At 40.4% G+C, this 16,658-nt stretch overlaps 1 protein-coding gene across 1 annotated transcript; it reads left to right on the forward strand.

The window, feature by feature from the left end:
• The first annotated feature begins 2,697 nt into the window (after positions 1 to 2,697).
• On the forward strand, positions 2,698 to 13,992 carry sesn4 (sestrin 4). The gene is made up of 9 exons (XM_020635833.3): positions 2,698 to 2,920; positions 9,091 to 9,288; positions 9,480 to 9,662; positions 9,813 to 10,061; positions 10,309 to 10,423; positions 10,591 to 10,715; positions 11,530 to 11,696; positions 11,796 to 11,940; positions 12,031 to 13,992. The coding sequence occupies exons 1-9, from the start codon at positions 2,855 to 2,857 to the stop codon at positions 12,118 to 12,120; spliced, it is 1,338 nt and encodes a 445-aa protein (XP_020491489.1). The 5' UTR covers positions 2,698 to 2,854; the 3' UTR covers positions 12,121 to 13,992.
• The last annotated feature ends 2,666 nt before the right edge of the window (positions 13,993 to 16,658 follow it).

Consider the following 16,658-nt stretch of genomic DNA (forward strand, 5'->3'; position numbering starts at 1 on the left):
GAGGAATGAAACAAAATGCTGGCTTCCTCTTAGGAAAGTCCCTGATCTTGGCCTCTAGAGGTTTTCAGAGAAATAAAAAAAGAAATCAGAGTAAAAAGAAACTTTCCTCATTTATTCTCTTTAATAAAAGGTTTCACAGCTGACACATATAAATATCAGCAGGAAATGCTGAGTTTCTGGATCTGTGGTTAAACCACACAGCTGTTACATCAGCTGAATTTAGGAAGTGGTACTTTTTGACAAACAAACACCACATCGCAATTTTAACACCTAAGTCTCAGAAATACCTATTGGTATGCCATCGTGTGTATCTGCTGCTTCTGAAGTGTTTTTTAATTCACGTCCTGGCAGTTTCATACATTCAAAGCAAGTTTATCAGACATGTTGTATGCCTGGTCCTGGAAATTTGATGGTTTTAGTCAAAAGCTACATTTAATGTTGTAGAGCTGAAATTTTAAGTATTTTTTGAGCCACTTCTCAAGCAGAAATCTCAAACATACTCCTTTTTCAGCAAATGTTAATTTTGGTATTTGTCTTTGTAATACAGGGTGAAAGGTTAGTTTATTCTGGTAACTGATCGTCAGCTGGCTGAAAGATTCCTTTTGAAGATCAAATTTTAGCTCATTAACAAGTAGATTAAACCATGAATTGCTAGTTGCAACCGTAGAGTACCGTGGTGTTTTACCCTTAATCCGTTCAATTTGGTAGAAATCTGGTTTGGACTGGTTCTGCCTAGCTCTCCAGTGTGGTTCACATGATGTTTGTGCAAACTGCATGTTAATCTAATAGAGATGAACACACGAGTCCAGTGTCACTTGTTTTTTTTCTCTCCAGAGAGTTTCTGCCAGTTACGAGGTTCAGGAGATTAGAGAGTATCAGTCAGTTTTAGTTTTTTCTTAAACTTTGTCTTTTCTGGAAGCATTTTTTTTTTTTTTTACATCAGAGCCTTTTTTAAATAAAATGAACATCTCTTTAATATGTTATATACCAGATCTCTCTCTCTCACACACACACAAGGCCACGACACTCATGGGTCATTGGAAGCAGACACATAACCAGGATATGTACAGATGAATGAATCCGTGTCAGACTGGCAGAGTGAAACATGACCTCAAGCAAAGTGTTTCTCCAAAAGGTGCTAAACACTTGAGATGAAGCAACCATTCACTTAGAAGTAAACTATTGGAATGACAAAATTGTCCCTGTAATAAATGTGACACTCTACATTTGATTTTATGATGTTAAGTCAAGAGGTAGCTGGAGAGTACAAAAACACAGGCAGGACTCCGAGTACAACTAATTGATGTCATCAAGTCATGATTCATGTGTTCGGACTGAATACAACTTAATTATCTAGAAAAGAACAAACCTCCCGTTCATCGTTTGGACAGGAGTGGACTGAATAAGTCTATTTTCAAAAAGAAACAACTGGGTCAAAGCAGAGGGTCAATCAAACAAACCTGAACGCAATGAGCTGTAAACAATGCGTGTTCTGTTTTTACATCAGATGAATGAGACATTGTTTTTGACTTTGGGATGTTTTATATAACCTGATTTATGCCAGTAAGTTTTTACCGTTTGACCTGCAAAAATGTTCATGACATTGATGCATATATTTTAAACTAGTTTATGAGATTTATCTTCTGCAATGTGACAGCCTTAAAAAAGTTCAGTTTGTCCTTTTCTGTTTGATAATACACTAGTGGGAGTAGTGTTGCGTTGTATGTCATTTAAAGACATTATTGGATGATGTAGCATTAACAGAGATTGTAGTGTTATGTGCAGAGTGTGTAAAGCATTATTGGGCTTGTTTTTGACTTATTATTCTCTCTGTATTAATGAAACTAAAACTACTGCCAAGCGAAGAGGCAGTAGAAAACAGGTTCAATCAAATTGCACCAATAGGCATTTTCGCACTGCAGGAACTTTTCCATAGTTCTAGGAACTATTGGAACCCTCCCCCCCTTTTTATTGATACCACACTACAGAAACTATTTTAGTTTATAGCACCTTGTTTAGAGGACTTGTTTTAAGCTCCTGCTTCAGATGCTGCACAGAAAGAAAAAAAAAAATCCCCACAGTGTGTCGTTCTCAGTGAACTTCCTATTCGACAGTTCCTCCTCAAATCTTCCCCAGAACAGTTTGGTCTGAAAACACCTAATGGTGGGGGAGGAACCAGAGGCTCATTGCTATGTATCCTCTTCTCCATTCCCATACCTATACACGTAAAATAAACAAAGCTATGAGGTGTCCAACAAGCCAATAATCGACCTTTTGTCTATCCTCTGAACCCGCAGATATGTCCCATAAAGCTGATCGCATTTGCTAAGGCTAAACATGTAAATGTCTTCCTGTTCCAGGCTTCAGATTGCAGGACTCATCACATTTAAGAGCTTAAACAGTTTATGCTTCAGGAGGCTAATCCTGCTTTAACATGGTTAAAGTTTATCGACGCTAAAAGGGCGTGCACAAAATAACAAAATGCTTCCTCTTTTCAAATATCCCTTTTCAAGGAGTCAGTCAGAAGTGAGTGGTTTGACCCTGTGTCTGAGCTTGAGCCGGTTCTTTTTGCCCTCTGCCTTCTGTTGTTTGCAGATGTTCATTAGCATTTTTTTTTTATTTTTTTTTTTGCGCAGCTCCGCCTCCCTCGCTTATGATTGGGCACACTGTTACTGGAGCTGTCAGCTCAGCTCCGGGAAGGTTTTCTCCTCTCAGTCAGACCCGAGTCTTCAGCTAACTAACAGACCCCGACTGACAGCCAGGTCTGCAGGCAGGCAGGCTCTCTCTGCTGCCTTTTGTTCGCTTAGCCTTTGCGAAGAGCCGTATCCATGCAGGAGCGCACTCTCTTTGGAAAATGATCATCTGTACGAATAAAATGGAGTACCCCCTAAGAACCCAGTGCCAGCGAGTCCAGAAACAGGTAAGGTCAAAACCGACAGAAGAAAATACTAAAGTTAGTGAAAGAAAAATGAAAGCTAAGCGGCTAACTGGGTAGCCCTGAGCACCGTTCATTCATTGAGTGAAGGGAATGTTTTCAGAAGAGCAAGTCACCCAACTCTTATTATTACCTTTTATTTTAGCTTTAGAGGAATTATTTGGACAGCCAAAGTCAGCTGTGTTGAGATCAAAGAGACAGCTAAACAGTTCATTTAATGTCTAAACTTTTAATTTTCTTTTAATCCAGTTAGTTAGTGAGCAGAAATAGCTGTACTAAACTTTGAATGTTATCCAGCTCACTCAGCTAAGAGCTTCAGTAAACACTGTGTTTTTTCATATATATATATATGTATATATATATAGTAAAACTTAAGGTTTGATAAATGTGCATTTAAATTACTGTATTCAAACATTTCATCTCCAGCTGTTGAAATATCATTAAAAAAAACATTGTTTAAAACATGGAGATTAAAATGAGCGTTCAGGTTGTTGATAATAATAATTGTGCCTTAATGTGACGACGACTCTGGTCATAATGGTTTAATAGAGATGTTTAAAATGTTTAAAAAATATGCTCATATTTAACTTTTACGACGATTTAGTGAAGTACGAACTCTTAAAATGCAGTAACAGTGGAGAGACACTGACGATGACATCATCTGAGGATTTGAAGTGTCTGTCAAGTAAGCTCGTAGGATGTGAAGTAATGCAGTTTCTTTCTCTTCACTATAAAATCAGAGTAAGGCTTTGAAAGGACAGGACTTTGTCGTTTAATCTAAGAGAGCTGCTGCTTGCTTGTGGTGCCTCTAATGTGAGCTCCACTTTTTATTGTGCTGTTTTCTTGCTGGCTGAACTGGACTGCCAATCAAAGTTGTTTTTCTCCCTTGTCGCTGCGTTTTCATTGTGCTGCGGGAAGGGGGCGCTGTCTCAAGTAGTGCAGTCACAAATTGCCATGTTTGTTGCAGATTACAGTCCAAAAATGGAGCAAAACAGGCAGGAATGTGAGCAACAGGGGATTCAAACCCCTTCTTCTCTAGTTTCAAGTCACATTTCTGTGTTGCTTTTCACTACACGTCTTACTTTTTGCTGAATGTCAACATGTAATTTCAGCTTGTATCGTATTTTCGAAATGTGTTTGACACCTTACTGAGTAGATACAAACAATCCGTATTAGTTTTGTGCTGCAAGTTTTCCAACCTCTTAAAGCACATGCATCTGAAAGCTGTCAGCTAGAGCAAGCAACTATTTTACAGGCACCTTTTAAGCACCTTCTTCATCCACACACCCTTGGCTTGTTTGTGAATGACTCTGTTATCAGTGGAAGTCTTTTGTAACTGCGTTTCCCCCTCGCTCTACCTGCCTGCCATGTTTTCCGACAGGTCCAGTCACTCATTGGCTGTTTGAAAGCTCAGCTTTCTGTTTTTTTTTTTTGCATCCTGCAGCACACTGTTTTGTTTGTCTTGGTTGTGTTGTATGTGCTGTCCTGCCCAGCAGCTCCTTTCCCTCCCCTCTCCTCTCCTCTCCTCTCCAAACATCTTTGGGCTGCAGCTGGTTTGTTTTTGTGCTACTCCCTGAGTTCAGGTTGCAGGGACAAAATTGTCCCCCTGGCTGCTTATGTTTCCGGCCACTGGTGGCCAGGACGTCCGCGCATGATATGGACGGACCCCACTCCAGGCTCAATCGGAATGCAGATTGAATGTCCTCCTGTAGCCCCCCCCCCCCCCCCCCCACACACAGGCCACAAATACGATGCACACATACAGACGCTATGTGCAAATTTTCGTCTTTTCTCAAGATGTCAAATGTACCCTTGGAAGATGGCTGTTTCTCACTTCTTTGTGTCTCATCTCCTTGTTCGTCCTGCCGGCACAGTGCTGCTGTTCTGTTTGTCAGCTTGCTATCAACGCCTGTCTTTGTCTCCATTCCATTTACCTTTTCCTCCCCTTATTGACGTCACCCCTGTTTTTCATCCATGCCTCTTGCTCCTCTCTGATCAATAAACAAATGACCTGTCTTGTGTCAGGAAGGCCTTTTTTGTTTTTATGTCAAATGATCTGCACCTGTGTGTTTCTTACAACAACACGCCTTCTGTTCTTTGCTTAATTTCCGTATCCTTTGCAGCCAAGCCACAAGTTTGAATTGGTCTTGTGATTTGAATACAGCAGCGCTCTAATATCAACATTGCTGTCTCACTTTGTCACCCTGAGGCTTGTTGTTTACTACCAAGAAATGTCTTTGTTCCTAAATCAGTTTCTGCTGGGTGAACTGTAAGCAAAATCAATAGATTTACGTGCACAAATCCTGAATGTGCATGTTCTGTGTCAGTCTGTTTGGATCAAAATATGCTTTGTAATACCACACAGTCTTAATGATAATTTGTTCCGTTTTGTTCTATAAATCCACCCACACACGCTTGTTAACAGATTTCTTTTCTTTTCAAGCGATTGTTTATTCTTGGTAAGACAATAGGGAGTGCATCGCCTTATGAGATGTGCTGTTGTGTGACGGAGCAGTGTGCATATGCTTCTCAACATAGCCTTCAGATAATGATGGCCTAATAACTCTTCCTCTTGCCAATATTAATTTAAAGTATTGATCAGTTCTGATGGAACTCTTTCTCCATCTTATAAAGTGGGATGCATCCCATGTGTGGGAAAATACTCTTTTGCTTCAACTGCTCAATATTCATGTCATTTTATTTGGGTTTGCCATTTATGTTAGTAGTTAAAAAGATATGAAAATTGAAAAGAACTCTTTATGTTAAAAATCAAAGAATTACTGTATATTGCATCAGAGGATAGATTTAGCTGAGTCTTGAGTCTAAAGCTGGGGGATTTGTCATTTCCTGCATGCAGCACACATCAGCTGTAGTTCCTGTTTCAATTGGACTTGGACGTATTTGTCCAGACATGTTTATGGGATTGCACAAAGCACCATTTTCATCTTTTTTTTTCTTTTTTACATTTTTGTGATGCCACTGATGACAAATCCTTTCTCCCCAACCTTACACAAAAGTAAGTGTTGTAACTTACTGGACTGTCGGTGTCACTGCTGCAGATTTGGCAGAAAAGATCAGTAATGTGGTGTTTGTCTTGCAGTATATTTGCTGTTGTTTGTATTTTAATTCTTCCTGTAGTACATGTACTTTGGAAATCACATTGCTTTGCTGCCTGGTAATGCTCAGTGTGTCATTTCAGCTTTCACTTGTCTAACAATAACTAAAACCTTATTTCAGATTTAGATATTACTCCTAAATGAGACCTCATGCAGACATTTGGTTTGCCCTTACACTGTGTAAATAAAGCTGCAGCAGCACAGCTCTTCTGGAGGCCTCTGTGTCTTGCTGAGGAGTTTTCAGCTTGTTGAACACCTGTGTTGATGCTCATGATGTCCCACTTTGATACGTTTTTTTTTTTTTCACGGCCTCATCAGAAACCGTTGAGGCATGTTATCTATACCGGTAATTTATTGACCACTGGGAAGTTCTGTAAAGGTTCAGAACTTGAAATAGAAAATACTTTGAGGTTTTTGGTTTTTGTTTTGGATGGTTTCGTTTTCACCCTTTTGAAAGAAGCTTAAGAAAGTGTATTGATTTTAGAGCCGGACCGATAAGTATGCTGAATGATATAAGAAAGATTTTAGCGTGATTTTCAAAATGTTATTCCCCAAATGTATGAATTCAATATTTGTATATCTTTAACACAGCTGCAGTACAATGTAATACTGCATATAGGCACATAGACATGGTATGATAACCATCTTTTTTTTTTTTTAAGATTGTATACCATAGTAGTTCAGGTACACTGCTAACTCTGCTTGTAACATTTTATACATTATCTTTAATTTACTTAGTCATTTCAAATGTAAAACATGTGAATTATAAACACATTGGTCACACAGGCCAAATTTAAGCCATCCCAAAGTGTTTTGTTTTTTTTCCAATTAGTTTTTCTCTCAATGCATCATCAATCCTTGTGTGTTTATGAAGCTCAAATATGTATTAGATTGACAGTTTTAAAAGAACACTGCAGCACCTCTAATGCCAGGGGATCTGTGATGTGTTTTTGTTGTTCTTTGTGTAAAGATCTGATCAAAGAGAAGATTTTGAACAGTTGTGTCATTCATTATGGGGTGTTGCAATGCTGGCAGAAAACAACTATGCTGTGTGTGTTCACATGTAAAGTCCTTTCAGTGTAATGTAAGCTTTCCAAATTGCTTTCCATTGACCAAGCAGTAACATAAATTCTGCAGCTCATCTTACTGATCAGCTGCTCTTGTGTTTGTGGAGAAATACTTCTTTTAATGTGCATTGATCAGTTAGTTAGTGATCTAGGTACATTAGTTGCATTTCCTCGTGGACATGACTGATGTGATATGTCCAAGCATGTCCTCATTCACATGCTGCGGTTATTATCTTCCTGCTCCTTTTGAGCTCTTTTTCTCTTTTTCCTCACACGATTTGGGAAAAACAGCAGCCTGAGTATGGATTTGTTTAATATATAGCCCATTCTTTGGTGATCTGGCTATATGGGTCAAGAGGTGGAGCCTCTTGCAGGATCAAGAGGAAACCCTCATCCGGTGCAGGGAGAAATGAAATACCACATGGAGCTACCAGCCACATAAACATGGGGCCTCATGCCAAGAAGCCGTACGTGGCTAAAATCAAGTAAGCAGGCCTGCTGGTCGTCATTCATGCGAGGTGTCTAGGATTTGACTCTAACAATCCTAGACAGCAGTTTTAAGTGTTTAAAGAAGAGTGAACCATTTTGCTTTGATCAGCACTGTGACCTCAGGTTTCATATAGAAGAGAACTGAATCCTCTCCTGAAGCCAAGCTACCAAACACCTTTTCCTAGAGATTGTGTGTCAAGGCAAGGAAGGTAATAAATGGTTCCAGGGGCTGTCCAGACCTGGTCTCCAGTGACATGGGACTGTTTCACTTGGCTTCAGACTCCTCGGCCTTGTCTCTACCTTCTTTGTGTGTTTGGTTTCATTCACTTCTTTTGCTGCTGCAGTTTCATCGCCAAGGCCTCTAAACCAATGTTAACTTTTAACTTTAAGTTTCTTCATCAGTGGTTCCTCCCGAAGTGTGAAGATCCCCTTTTTTTTAAAGGACTTTGGTGTTTTTTTAAAGCTCCAGTTTAAAGTAGTTGGCTGTTTATTGTTTTGATTCAATGCTTTCACATTCAGTTCACAGAAGTGGCTATCTGTAAAACCACAGAGATTGATGTACATTATTAATACTGTAGTGGATTTCTCCCATTAGAGCAGTTGTTTGCTTGTTTTGTTTAAAGAAAGAATAACATAAAGAATGCACTCACTTGCCAGTGGCTTCTGCATCACAGCATTGCGACTGCTGTTCTTCCAAGACTGCCTGTCTTCAGCTGATTTAAATCATGGAACATGACTCCTGTCCAAAGCACAGTCTGAGCCATCACATGGTGTGGACAAGGCCAACATGATCTACAGCCAACCTGCCTTGGCTACCAAATGAGTTCTAATATTTCCACTGATGGACAGTCAGTGTTTATGAGAAGTTAATGGTCGTCACTAAGGGCTCTTTTTGACAACCTTTTACAATATCCAACATTATTTAACTCTTTTTTTGAATTTATCCGTACATTACTTTCTCAACTTGTCTAAATCTTGTCTGCTGTCAAAAGAAAAACACAACCGTTGATGTCATGTCTTTAAACTGTTTGTTTTGTTAGACCAACAAACTAAAACCTTGAGATAATTTATTTACAGTAGTTTAATACAGAAAGGCTGCTGTTTATTAAATTTGGATAGCCAGAGAGTTGTGGTGCATGCCCCATGGGCAGAAGCTGCAGTCCTCATTGTAGCAGCCCTGAGTTTGAACCCAGCACTTTGCTGCATATCGCCCACCACTCTCTCCTCCCACTGTTTCCTTCTCTCTTCAGCTTTCATTTCTTATGAAGGCAAAGGTTGCCCCAAAATATAATAACCTGATTTTGTTCATTTTTTTCTTGGAATATGACTGAAACTATAAGTAGAATGTACTAATGGTTAATTGATTTTCACCTCATCATGTCAGCCCTGGTGGCTATTTCCTCAGCATAAAAATAAAATATAATGAAAAAAAACAAACAAGAAAAACATCCTCTAAAGCTCCTGTATTTCCTGGTTTCTGCAGATGATGGTGAATGGTGAGAAGGAGCGAGTGTCGCTGCTATTCATGAAAGCTCTGGTCAGCAGGGGGAGTGTGGACGCCGTGTCCCAGCAGATGGCGTCGCACCCTCAGTACTTGGAGAGCTTCCTGCGCACTCAGCACTACATCCTGCACATGGACGGCCCCCTGCCCCTGCCATACCGCCATTATATCGCCATCATGGTCAGTCACCAGGCTGTTCTTGTTTATGCATCTCACCTGTATTCACCTTATAACTTGTGCAGCTACAGAAATTTGATAGTACTGTTGGAAGTTGTTCATGGTATCATGGTTTTTATTCTAAATGATATCATCATGTTTGAGTTATTCCCCAGATTCACAGTTTAACCTCCTCTGTCCGTTTCCACTTCCAGGCTTCTGCACAACATCACTGCAACTACCTGGTGTTCCTGCACTCTGCTCAGTTTCTGAGGGTGGGTGGGGACCCTATGTGGCTGGAGGGTTTGGAGGTGGCCCCTCCTCGCCTCCGTCTCCTCGACCACATCAATAAGGTGCTGGCCCACCAACCCTGGCTCACAGCCTGCTCAGACATCCAGGTACAACAACTCTCCACGATGACAAAAAAAATACATGAACCCTAACAAGACGATATCAAATAGTTGTCTTTTATCACTTACAGAAATGTTAAATTGCTTGCTGTTCATATGACCCGTCTGATCCTGAGCTCTCGTCTTTGTCCTGTCCAGACTCTGCTGAAGTCGGGTGAGCAGTGCTGGTCCCTGGCTGAGCTGGTGCAGGCCGTGGTGATCCTGGCCCACTGCCACTCCCTCTGCAGCTTTGTGGTTGGATGTGATACGGATTCAGAATTCCCTGTACCTCTCTCCAAATCTCCCAACGGTACCCCTCCAACCTTCTGCCCCTTCGATGCTGCCAACGGAAACACCAACGTGCCTCAGTCTCTGGCTTCTCCCCCTGAACACATTACACAACCATGGGTAAAAAAATCCAACTGTGATTCTGTTCACCTGAAAGCTAACAGAGAACTGCAAAGTGACTCTGTCCTGAAAATATTTAGTACTTTGTATTGATGAAAGTTGTAATAAAACTGAAATTACTATTACCTTTTTTTTTTTTTCCAGCAGAAGCTGTTAGAACAAACGTAAAATAGATTCTTAGCACATTAGTTGAAATTTTGTCTCTGAAATTCATTGACCTGTATTTTTCCTGGCTTTGTGTCGACAGTCTCTGGACTCCAACTGTGACATGATGTGTCTGAAAGAGAGAATTCAGAAGTCCCAGGAGGAGCGAGAGAAGAGAGAAGAGCGTCTGCTGCAGACCCAAACACTCCAGCAAACAGGTATCACACAGACACCGCTCACATCCTTCTGGTAGTTCTGTCGAGCATGAAATGTAGGTCACATGCTGTGAAACTTGATTACCAGTCGTTAGTCATACTCATTCACGCACTCTCCCTCTGCCTCCCCTTCTATCTGCTCTGCTCCCCCCCCCCACGTCTTTTTTTAGATATGGAGGAAGAGGAGGAGATGATTTGTTTCGCAGACCCGACGCGTTTTATCACGGATCCCGACTTCTGCTATCATGAGTTCGCTCGGACAGAGGAGGACCACTTTCAAGTGTTTAGAATTCAGGTGAGGACATGGCAGTTGTGATGATAAGAGCGGGCAGGTGGTGGAGACCAAAGGAAATACTCTTTCTGATTGGCTGGCTGCCACGAGAAGCCATGTAATAGGACACCTGAAACATTCAGAGACTTCACACTTGTTAAATGAAATGTTTTTGATGTGTATAGGATTGCAGCCTATGCTTTGTGACACTTGATGACTTTACAGTAGTGTAACAAGCAGTTCATAACTGTTGTGTTTGATTCAACTCTCTAACACATTGTTAGCACTGAAACCTGTCCACACTGTTCCTCAGTCAGAAGCAGAGCAGATCAATACTGACTTTTTTGAGCTCTGCAAGACAAAACAGCAAGGGATGGTTTGAGCATAGGTTTTCATATTCATTCATTAATGAGCTTTTTCCTTTTATGATTTAAATCAGAAGGTCATATGAAAGACTCTTTAGATTAAGTTTAACATATGAATATGTCATAATACAGCTCCTTCTGCAAAGCACACAAAGTATTTAGAGCAAGATTTGCATTAACAGTATGTCTACACATACATGCAGTGCTTTATCCACTTGTCAGTAGTTTTAGGTCATTAAGTGTGTCGATGATTTGAAGGGTCATGAAATGGTTAAGGGGATGGAAAGCAGTGAAAACAATCCTGCCACATGAAATGCAGTTTTACTTTACCCCACCATCCTTAAAAATCTTCGATCAATACACCTCTGCAGAGCTCTAACAAAGACATGAAATAAAGTATTGAGTTCGTTTGTTCCAAACGTTATAGTAAGAGTCGATTGTGATTGTGAGGCTGTGTTGTATTTGCTCTGCAGGACTATTCATGGGAGGACCACGGCTTCTCCTTAGTCAACAGGTTGTATTCAGACATCGGGCACCTCTTGGACGACCGATTCAGGAGCGTGACCACCCTCCCCTCTTTGCACAGCCCTGACCTGAAGAGGGCGATCTGGAACTACATCCACTGTGTGTTAGGAATACGGTGAGCAAATCTCTTTTTTTTTTTTTTTTTTACTCTTATGACAAGCCTACTATTTGTTATTGGCATATTAATATATCTTTTTTTTTTTTTTGTTCACAGGTACGATGATTATAATTATGGAGAGGTGAACCAGCTGCTGCAGCGGGATTTGAAGCTGTACATAAAGGCGGTGGCCTGTTTTCCGGATGCTACCAAAAATCCAGTGTGTCCTCTGAGTTGGGCTCCGCTTAAAAGCTCAGAACGGGTAAGAAGAAGAATATCATATTCTTACTTATTAAACTTCAGCCTTCTTTTGTCACTTTGTTTCAGTCATCTCTTCATTTCCCTTTTCCAGATACACGTGAATTTACTAATCATGGAGGCCCGGCTGCAGGCTGAGCTGCTGTACGCTCTCAGAGCCATCACCCAGTACATGATCACCTGAGAGCTCGGACAGACATGAATCTACAACTTTCCGCCGGTACAGAGAGACCCAGAGACACGAGGATGAAGAAATCTTAACAGCCGACATGCGAAGCAGGACAAGAGTGGCACCTTTAAGGACAGAGCTCCGTTATCCTGAAGCTGTGCCTCATGAATGTGCTTTATTTTCAGATTTAATGTATTTATACCAGTGTGCCACATCCCCCTTCCTCTTCCTCCTCCTCCTCCACCTCCTCCTCGCCACTCCTGCAGATGGTCATGAAGTTCTCTTATCAAACATCTATGCTCTCAAAGGTTATGTGCAATTATTAACTAACCTTGTTTTATTTTTTTACCAGTTCTTTGTTCCAGCTCAGTCAGTGGGTTGCAGTGGCCAATACTCTCCCTTTTAGTCGGATCCTTTTGTATCGACTATACCCCTCACACACAAAGTGTAAATGTTTAATGAATGTTATTGGGAGAGTTAGAGGGCCTGTTTTTTTGTTCAGTTTTTTTGGACAATCTTTGTCAGTGTTGGAGGAGGACATTTAAAAAATGAGCTGTGACAGATGACAGTTTAGCTCTCCATAACATTTCGTATTAATGCTGTCCAAGAACGAACAACAGTGACACTGCTGGAAGTTATTACTTCACTTTAGTTTCTTTTAATAAGCACTTTTTTTAACTTTATATATTTATAATGCAAGGTAGCTCTTAGGAGACATAAAAACGGTGCACAGTGTTTGGGTCAGACGTCTTTCTTCTCCTGTATACAACGTGTAATGAAGATTTTTACACTGTTATGTCCCTTCAAACGTTTTCACATTTTGGCTTCGTTATCAACCCCAGATTTCTGAGTAAAGTCACTCGATTTAGTGAGATCATTTAGTGAACGATTGGAAAGACGTTGAAGGTTCTAATGTTTTCAAAACAAAAGCATCCAAACCTAAACTAATGTCCAGCAGTCAGAGAGCTGATTATCTCAGTGAACATGAAGCTGAGCATTTAATTAAATGGTTATTTTGTTCATTCAGTGATCGATGCAAGATCACATGATCAAAAGAAAGACTGAATTTGAAAACAAAGGAACGTTAAAAAAAAACAAAATGACGAATTGAAAGATTACAAATGTCCAGAGGCAGATCTGCACTGGTCATGAGTTTAGGTCAAGTACAGATTTAATTTTTTGTGTAACTTTGTGTTGAAGCTCTTTGTCCATGGTACAATTTGAAGAGCAGAACAATGTTCAAACAAGCTGTTAAAACTGCTTATTTCTGTCTTTTTACTTTTATTTTTACAGTTGAATAAACTCTTCAGTGCATTTGTTTAGTTTCTGGATGTGATGTAGGACCTGTTTAGATACTGAGGTGTGACGGCGTGTTTGGAGTTAAGCGTTTGTAACTTCAGGATGTAGAAAAGAAACTGAAGTGCATATTGACAAAAGCAAAAGTACTGTTAACACAGGTGCCTTCAGGCGTAAACTGGAGAGCTGCTGAAGTGGACAGATGTGACTACTGGAGGCTGAATGTGGGTTCTGCAGATGAAAAAAACTCTCAGCTGACGAGTAGCAGACTTGTGGTTTCTCCCCCCCCATGAATGGGAAACTGTTTTTTTCTTTTCTTTGACTTAGTCAGCACCATTTCTGATAAACATCACAGAGAACGTGGACAGCCGAGTTCTCAATCAGTCCCTTTCTATGAGCCGCAGCAACTCAGCAAGAGCCTTTGACACAGATGGATGTGAAAAAATGTTCAGAATTTGAGCAGAAAAAAAAAAAAAGACAATTATTTAAAGAAGAAAAACAACAAAAAAAGAGAACAGGAGAAAAGACAAAAAAAATGTTTTTTGAAAATGTGAAGAAATGTTTTCTATAAAGATGCTCTATGTAAAACAACCTGTGTACTGTTGTCTTTGTTGACTTCTCTTTGATCACATACAGTGGGTACGGAAAGTATTCAGACCCCTTTACATTTTTCACTCTGTTTCATTGCAGCCATTTGCTAAAATCAAAAAAGTTCATTTTATTTCTCATTAATGTACACTCAGCACCCCATCTTGACAGAAAAAAAAACAGAAATGTAGAAATTTTTGCAAATGTATTAAAAAAGAAAAACTGAAATATCACATGGTCATAAGTATTCAGACCCTTTGCTCAGTATTGAGTAGAAGCACCCTTTTGAGCTAGTACAGCCATGAGTCTTCTTGGGAATGATGAAAGAAGTTTTTCACACCTGGATTTGGGGATCCTCTGCCATTCTTCCTTGCAGATCCTCTCCAGTTCTGTCAGGTTGGATGATGAACGTTGGTGGACAGCCATTTTCAGGTCTCTCCAGAGATGCTCAATTGGGTTTAGGTCAGGGCTCTGGCTGGGCCAGTCAAGAATGGTCACAGAGTTGTTCCAAAGCCACTCCTTTGTTATTTTAGCTGTGTGCTTAGGGTCATTGTCTTGTTGGAAGGTAAACCTTCAGCCCAGTCTGAGGTCCTGAGCACTCTGGAAGAGGTTTTCTTCCAGGATATCTCTGTACTTGGCCGCATTCATCTTTCCTTCAATTGCAACCAGTCGTCGTGTCCCTGCAGCTGAAAAACACCCCCATAGCATGATGCTGCCACCACCATGTTTCACTGTTGGGATTGTATTGGGCAGGTGATGAGCAGTGCCTGGTTTTCTCCACACATACCGCTTAGAATTAAAGCCAAAAAGTTCAATCTTGGTCTCATCAGACCAGAGAATCTTCTGTCTCATAGTCTGGGAGTCCTTCATGTGTTTTTTGGCAAACTCTATGCGGGCTTTCATATCTCTTGCACTGAGGAGAGGCTTCCGTCGGGCCACTCTGCCATAAAGCCCCGACTGGTGGAGGGTTGCAGTGATAGTTGACTTTGTGGAACTTTCTCCCATCTCCCTACTGCATCTCTGGAGCTCAGCCATAGTGATCTTTGGGTTCTTCTTTACCTCGCTCACCAAGGCTCTTCTCCCACGATTGCTCAGTTTGGCTGGACGGCCAGGTCTAGGAAGAGTTATGGTCGTCCCAAACTTCTTCCATTTAAGGATTATGGAGGCCACTGTGCTCTTAGGAATCTTGAGTGCTGCAGAAATTCTTTTGTAACCTTGGCCAGATCTGTGCCTTGCCACAATTCTGTCTCTGAGCTTCTTGGGCAGTTCCTTCGACCTCATGATTCTCGTCTGCTCTGACATGCACTGTGAGCTGTAAGGTCTTATATAGACAGGTGTGTGCCTTTCCTAATCAAGTCCAATCAGTTTAATTAAACACAGCTGGACTCCAATGAAGGAGCAGAACCATCTCAAGGAGGATCAGAAGAAATGGACAGCATGTGAGTTAAATATGAGTGTCACAGCAAAGGGTCTGAATACTTATGACCATGTGATATTTCAGTTTTTCTTTTTTAATACATTTGCAAAAATTTCTACATTTCTGTTTTTTTTTCTGTCAAGATGGGGTGCTGAGTGTAGAAGTAGAGTGATGAGAAATAAAATGAACTTTTTTGATTTTAGCAAATGGCTGCAATGAAACAATGAGTGAAAAATGTAAAGGGGTCTGAATACTTTCCGTACCCACTGTAAATGTACAATATGACCTAATAATACTGTGAGCTTTTCTAAGTAATCCCACATTATTAGAAATATTTTATAGCTTTCAGGCGGTGATTGTATTTCATCAGAATGACTCTACCACACACTGCATATTTTTCACTGGTTACAATCCAATTTCATTCTGTTGCCCAAAATGATTCATCCAAAGGGACTGTGGAAAAATGTGTCAAACCGTGTATAGACTTTAGATTTTACATTTATTCAATAACCACCCCCCCCCAAATATCACATCACTATGGTTTCAATTTATGTGTGATAATGAAAATTCTTATAAGATTATCATTCTTATTCATTGCTCACAATATCGGTGGAAATAGTCACGATATGATCTTTTTTTTCATGTCGTGCATGAGGTTGTAGCCTGAGTTCTTCCACCTGAACAGAACATAGACAAGGTGATGTTTCTCCCTGGAGATGCTCTGTGCTATCCTCCTGCAGACCTGTGTGTAAAGTGTGTCCATGGAGGGGCAGGTCAGGTGCGAGTATCCTCTCTGTAGTTTTGATGAATTCTTTCTTCTCTAATCGTAGCAGTAGTTTTTTTTGGCCCAGCTGGGCTTTTTGGAAATATGAACGTGAAGGAACTTAAAGCTGTCAACTCGCTCCACCACAAGTCCCCATGATGGTGAGAGGCTGATGGTCTCAAGAATCAGTTCTTTTGTCTGCAGAGGACGAGGTCGTTATCCTTTGTATAACTGTACAACAGCGCCCCCTAGCGGGTATTAGCAAGGATTTAAAGGAAGTAATTGTATTAATAAAAAGTTAATAGAAATCCCCATATTTCATGCGTGGAACTCTTTCATGTATTTAAATGCTTCTTAATCTACTTAGGATACTTTGAACACACTTTTCACCCGGTACATGTGCTTGTGCTGATTTCATGATTATTTTTATTTTGTTTTGTGAATAAATGTCTCTTGAAATAGAACATTATCCTTCTTTCTGCTCCTTTT

Source organism: Labrus bergylta, chromosome 9, assembly GCF_963930695.1.
Source record: "Labrus bergylta chromosome 9, fLabBer1.1, whole genome shotgun sequence".
NCBI lineage: Eukaryota > Metazoa > Chordata > Actinopteri > Labriformes > Labridae > Labrus > Labrus bergylta.

What these genes read in the sequence shown, in the direction of transcription:
- sesn4 (XM_020635833.3), top strand. Translation starts at nt 2,855, where the DNA reads ATGATCATCTGTACGAATAAAATGGAGTACCCCCTAAGAACCCAGTGC. An exon ending in GCCAGCGAGTCCAGAAACAG is followed by an intron (nt 2,921 to 9,090) that starts GTAAGGTCAAAA and finishes TGGTTTCTGCAG; the next exon opens with ATGATGGTGAATGGTGAGAA. An exon ending in CAGCCTGCTCAGACATCCAG is followed by an intron (nt 9,663 to 9,812) that starts GTACAACAACTC and finishes TGTCCTGTCCAG; the next exon opens with ACTCTGCTGAAGTCGGGTGA.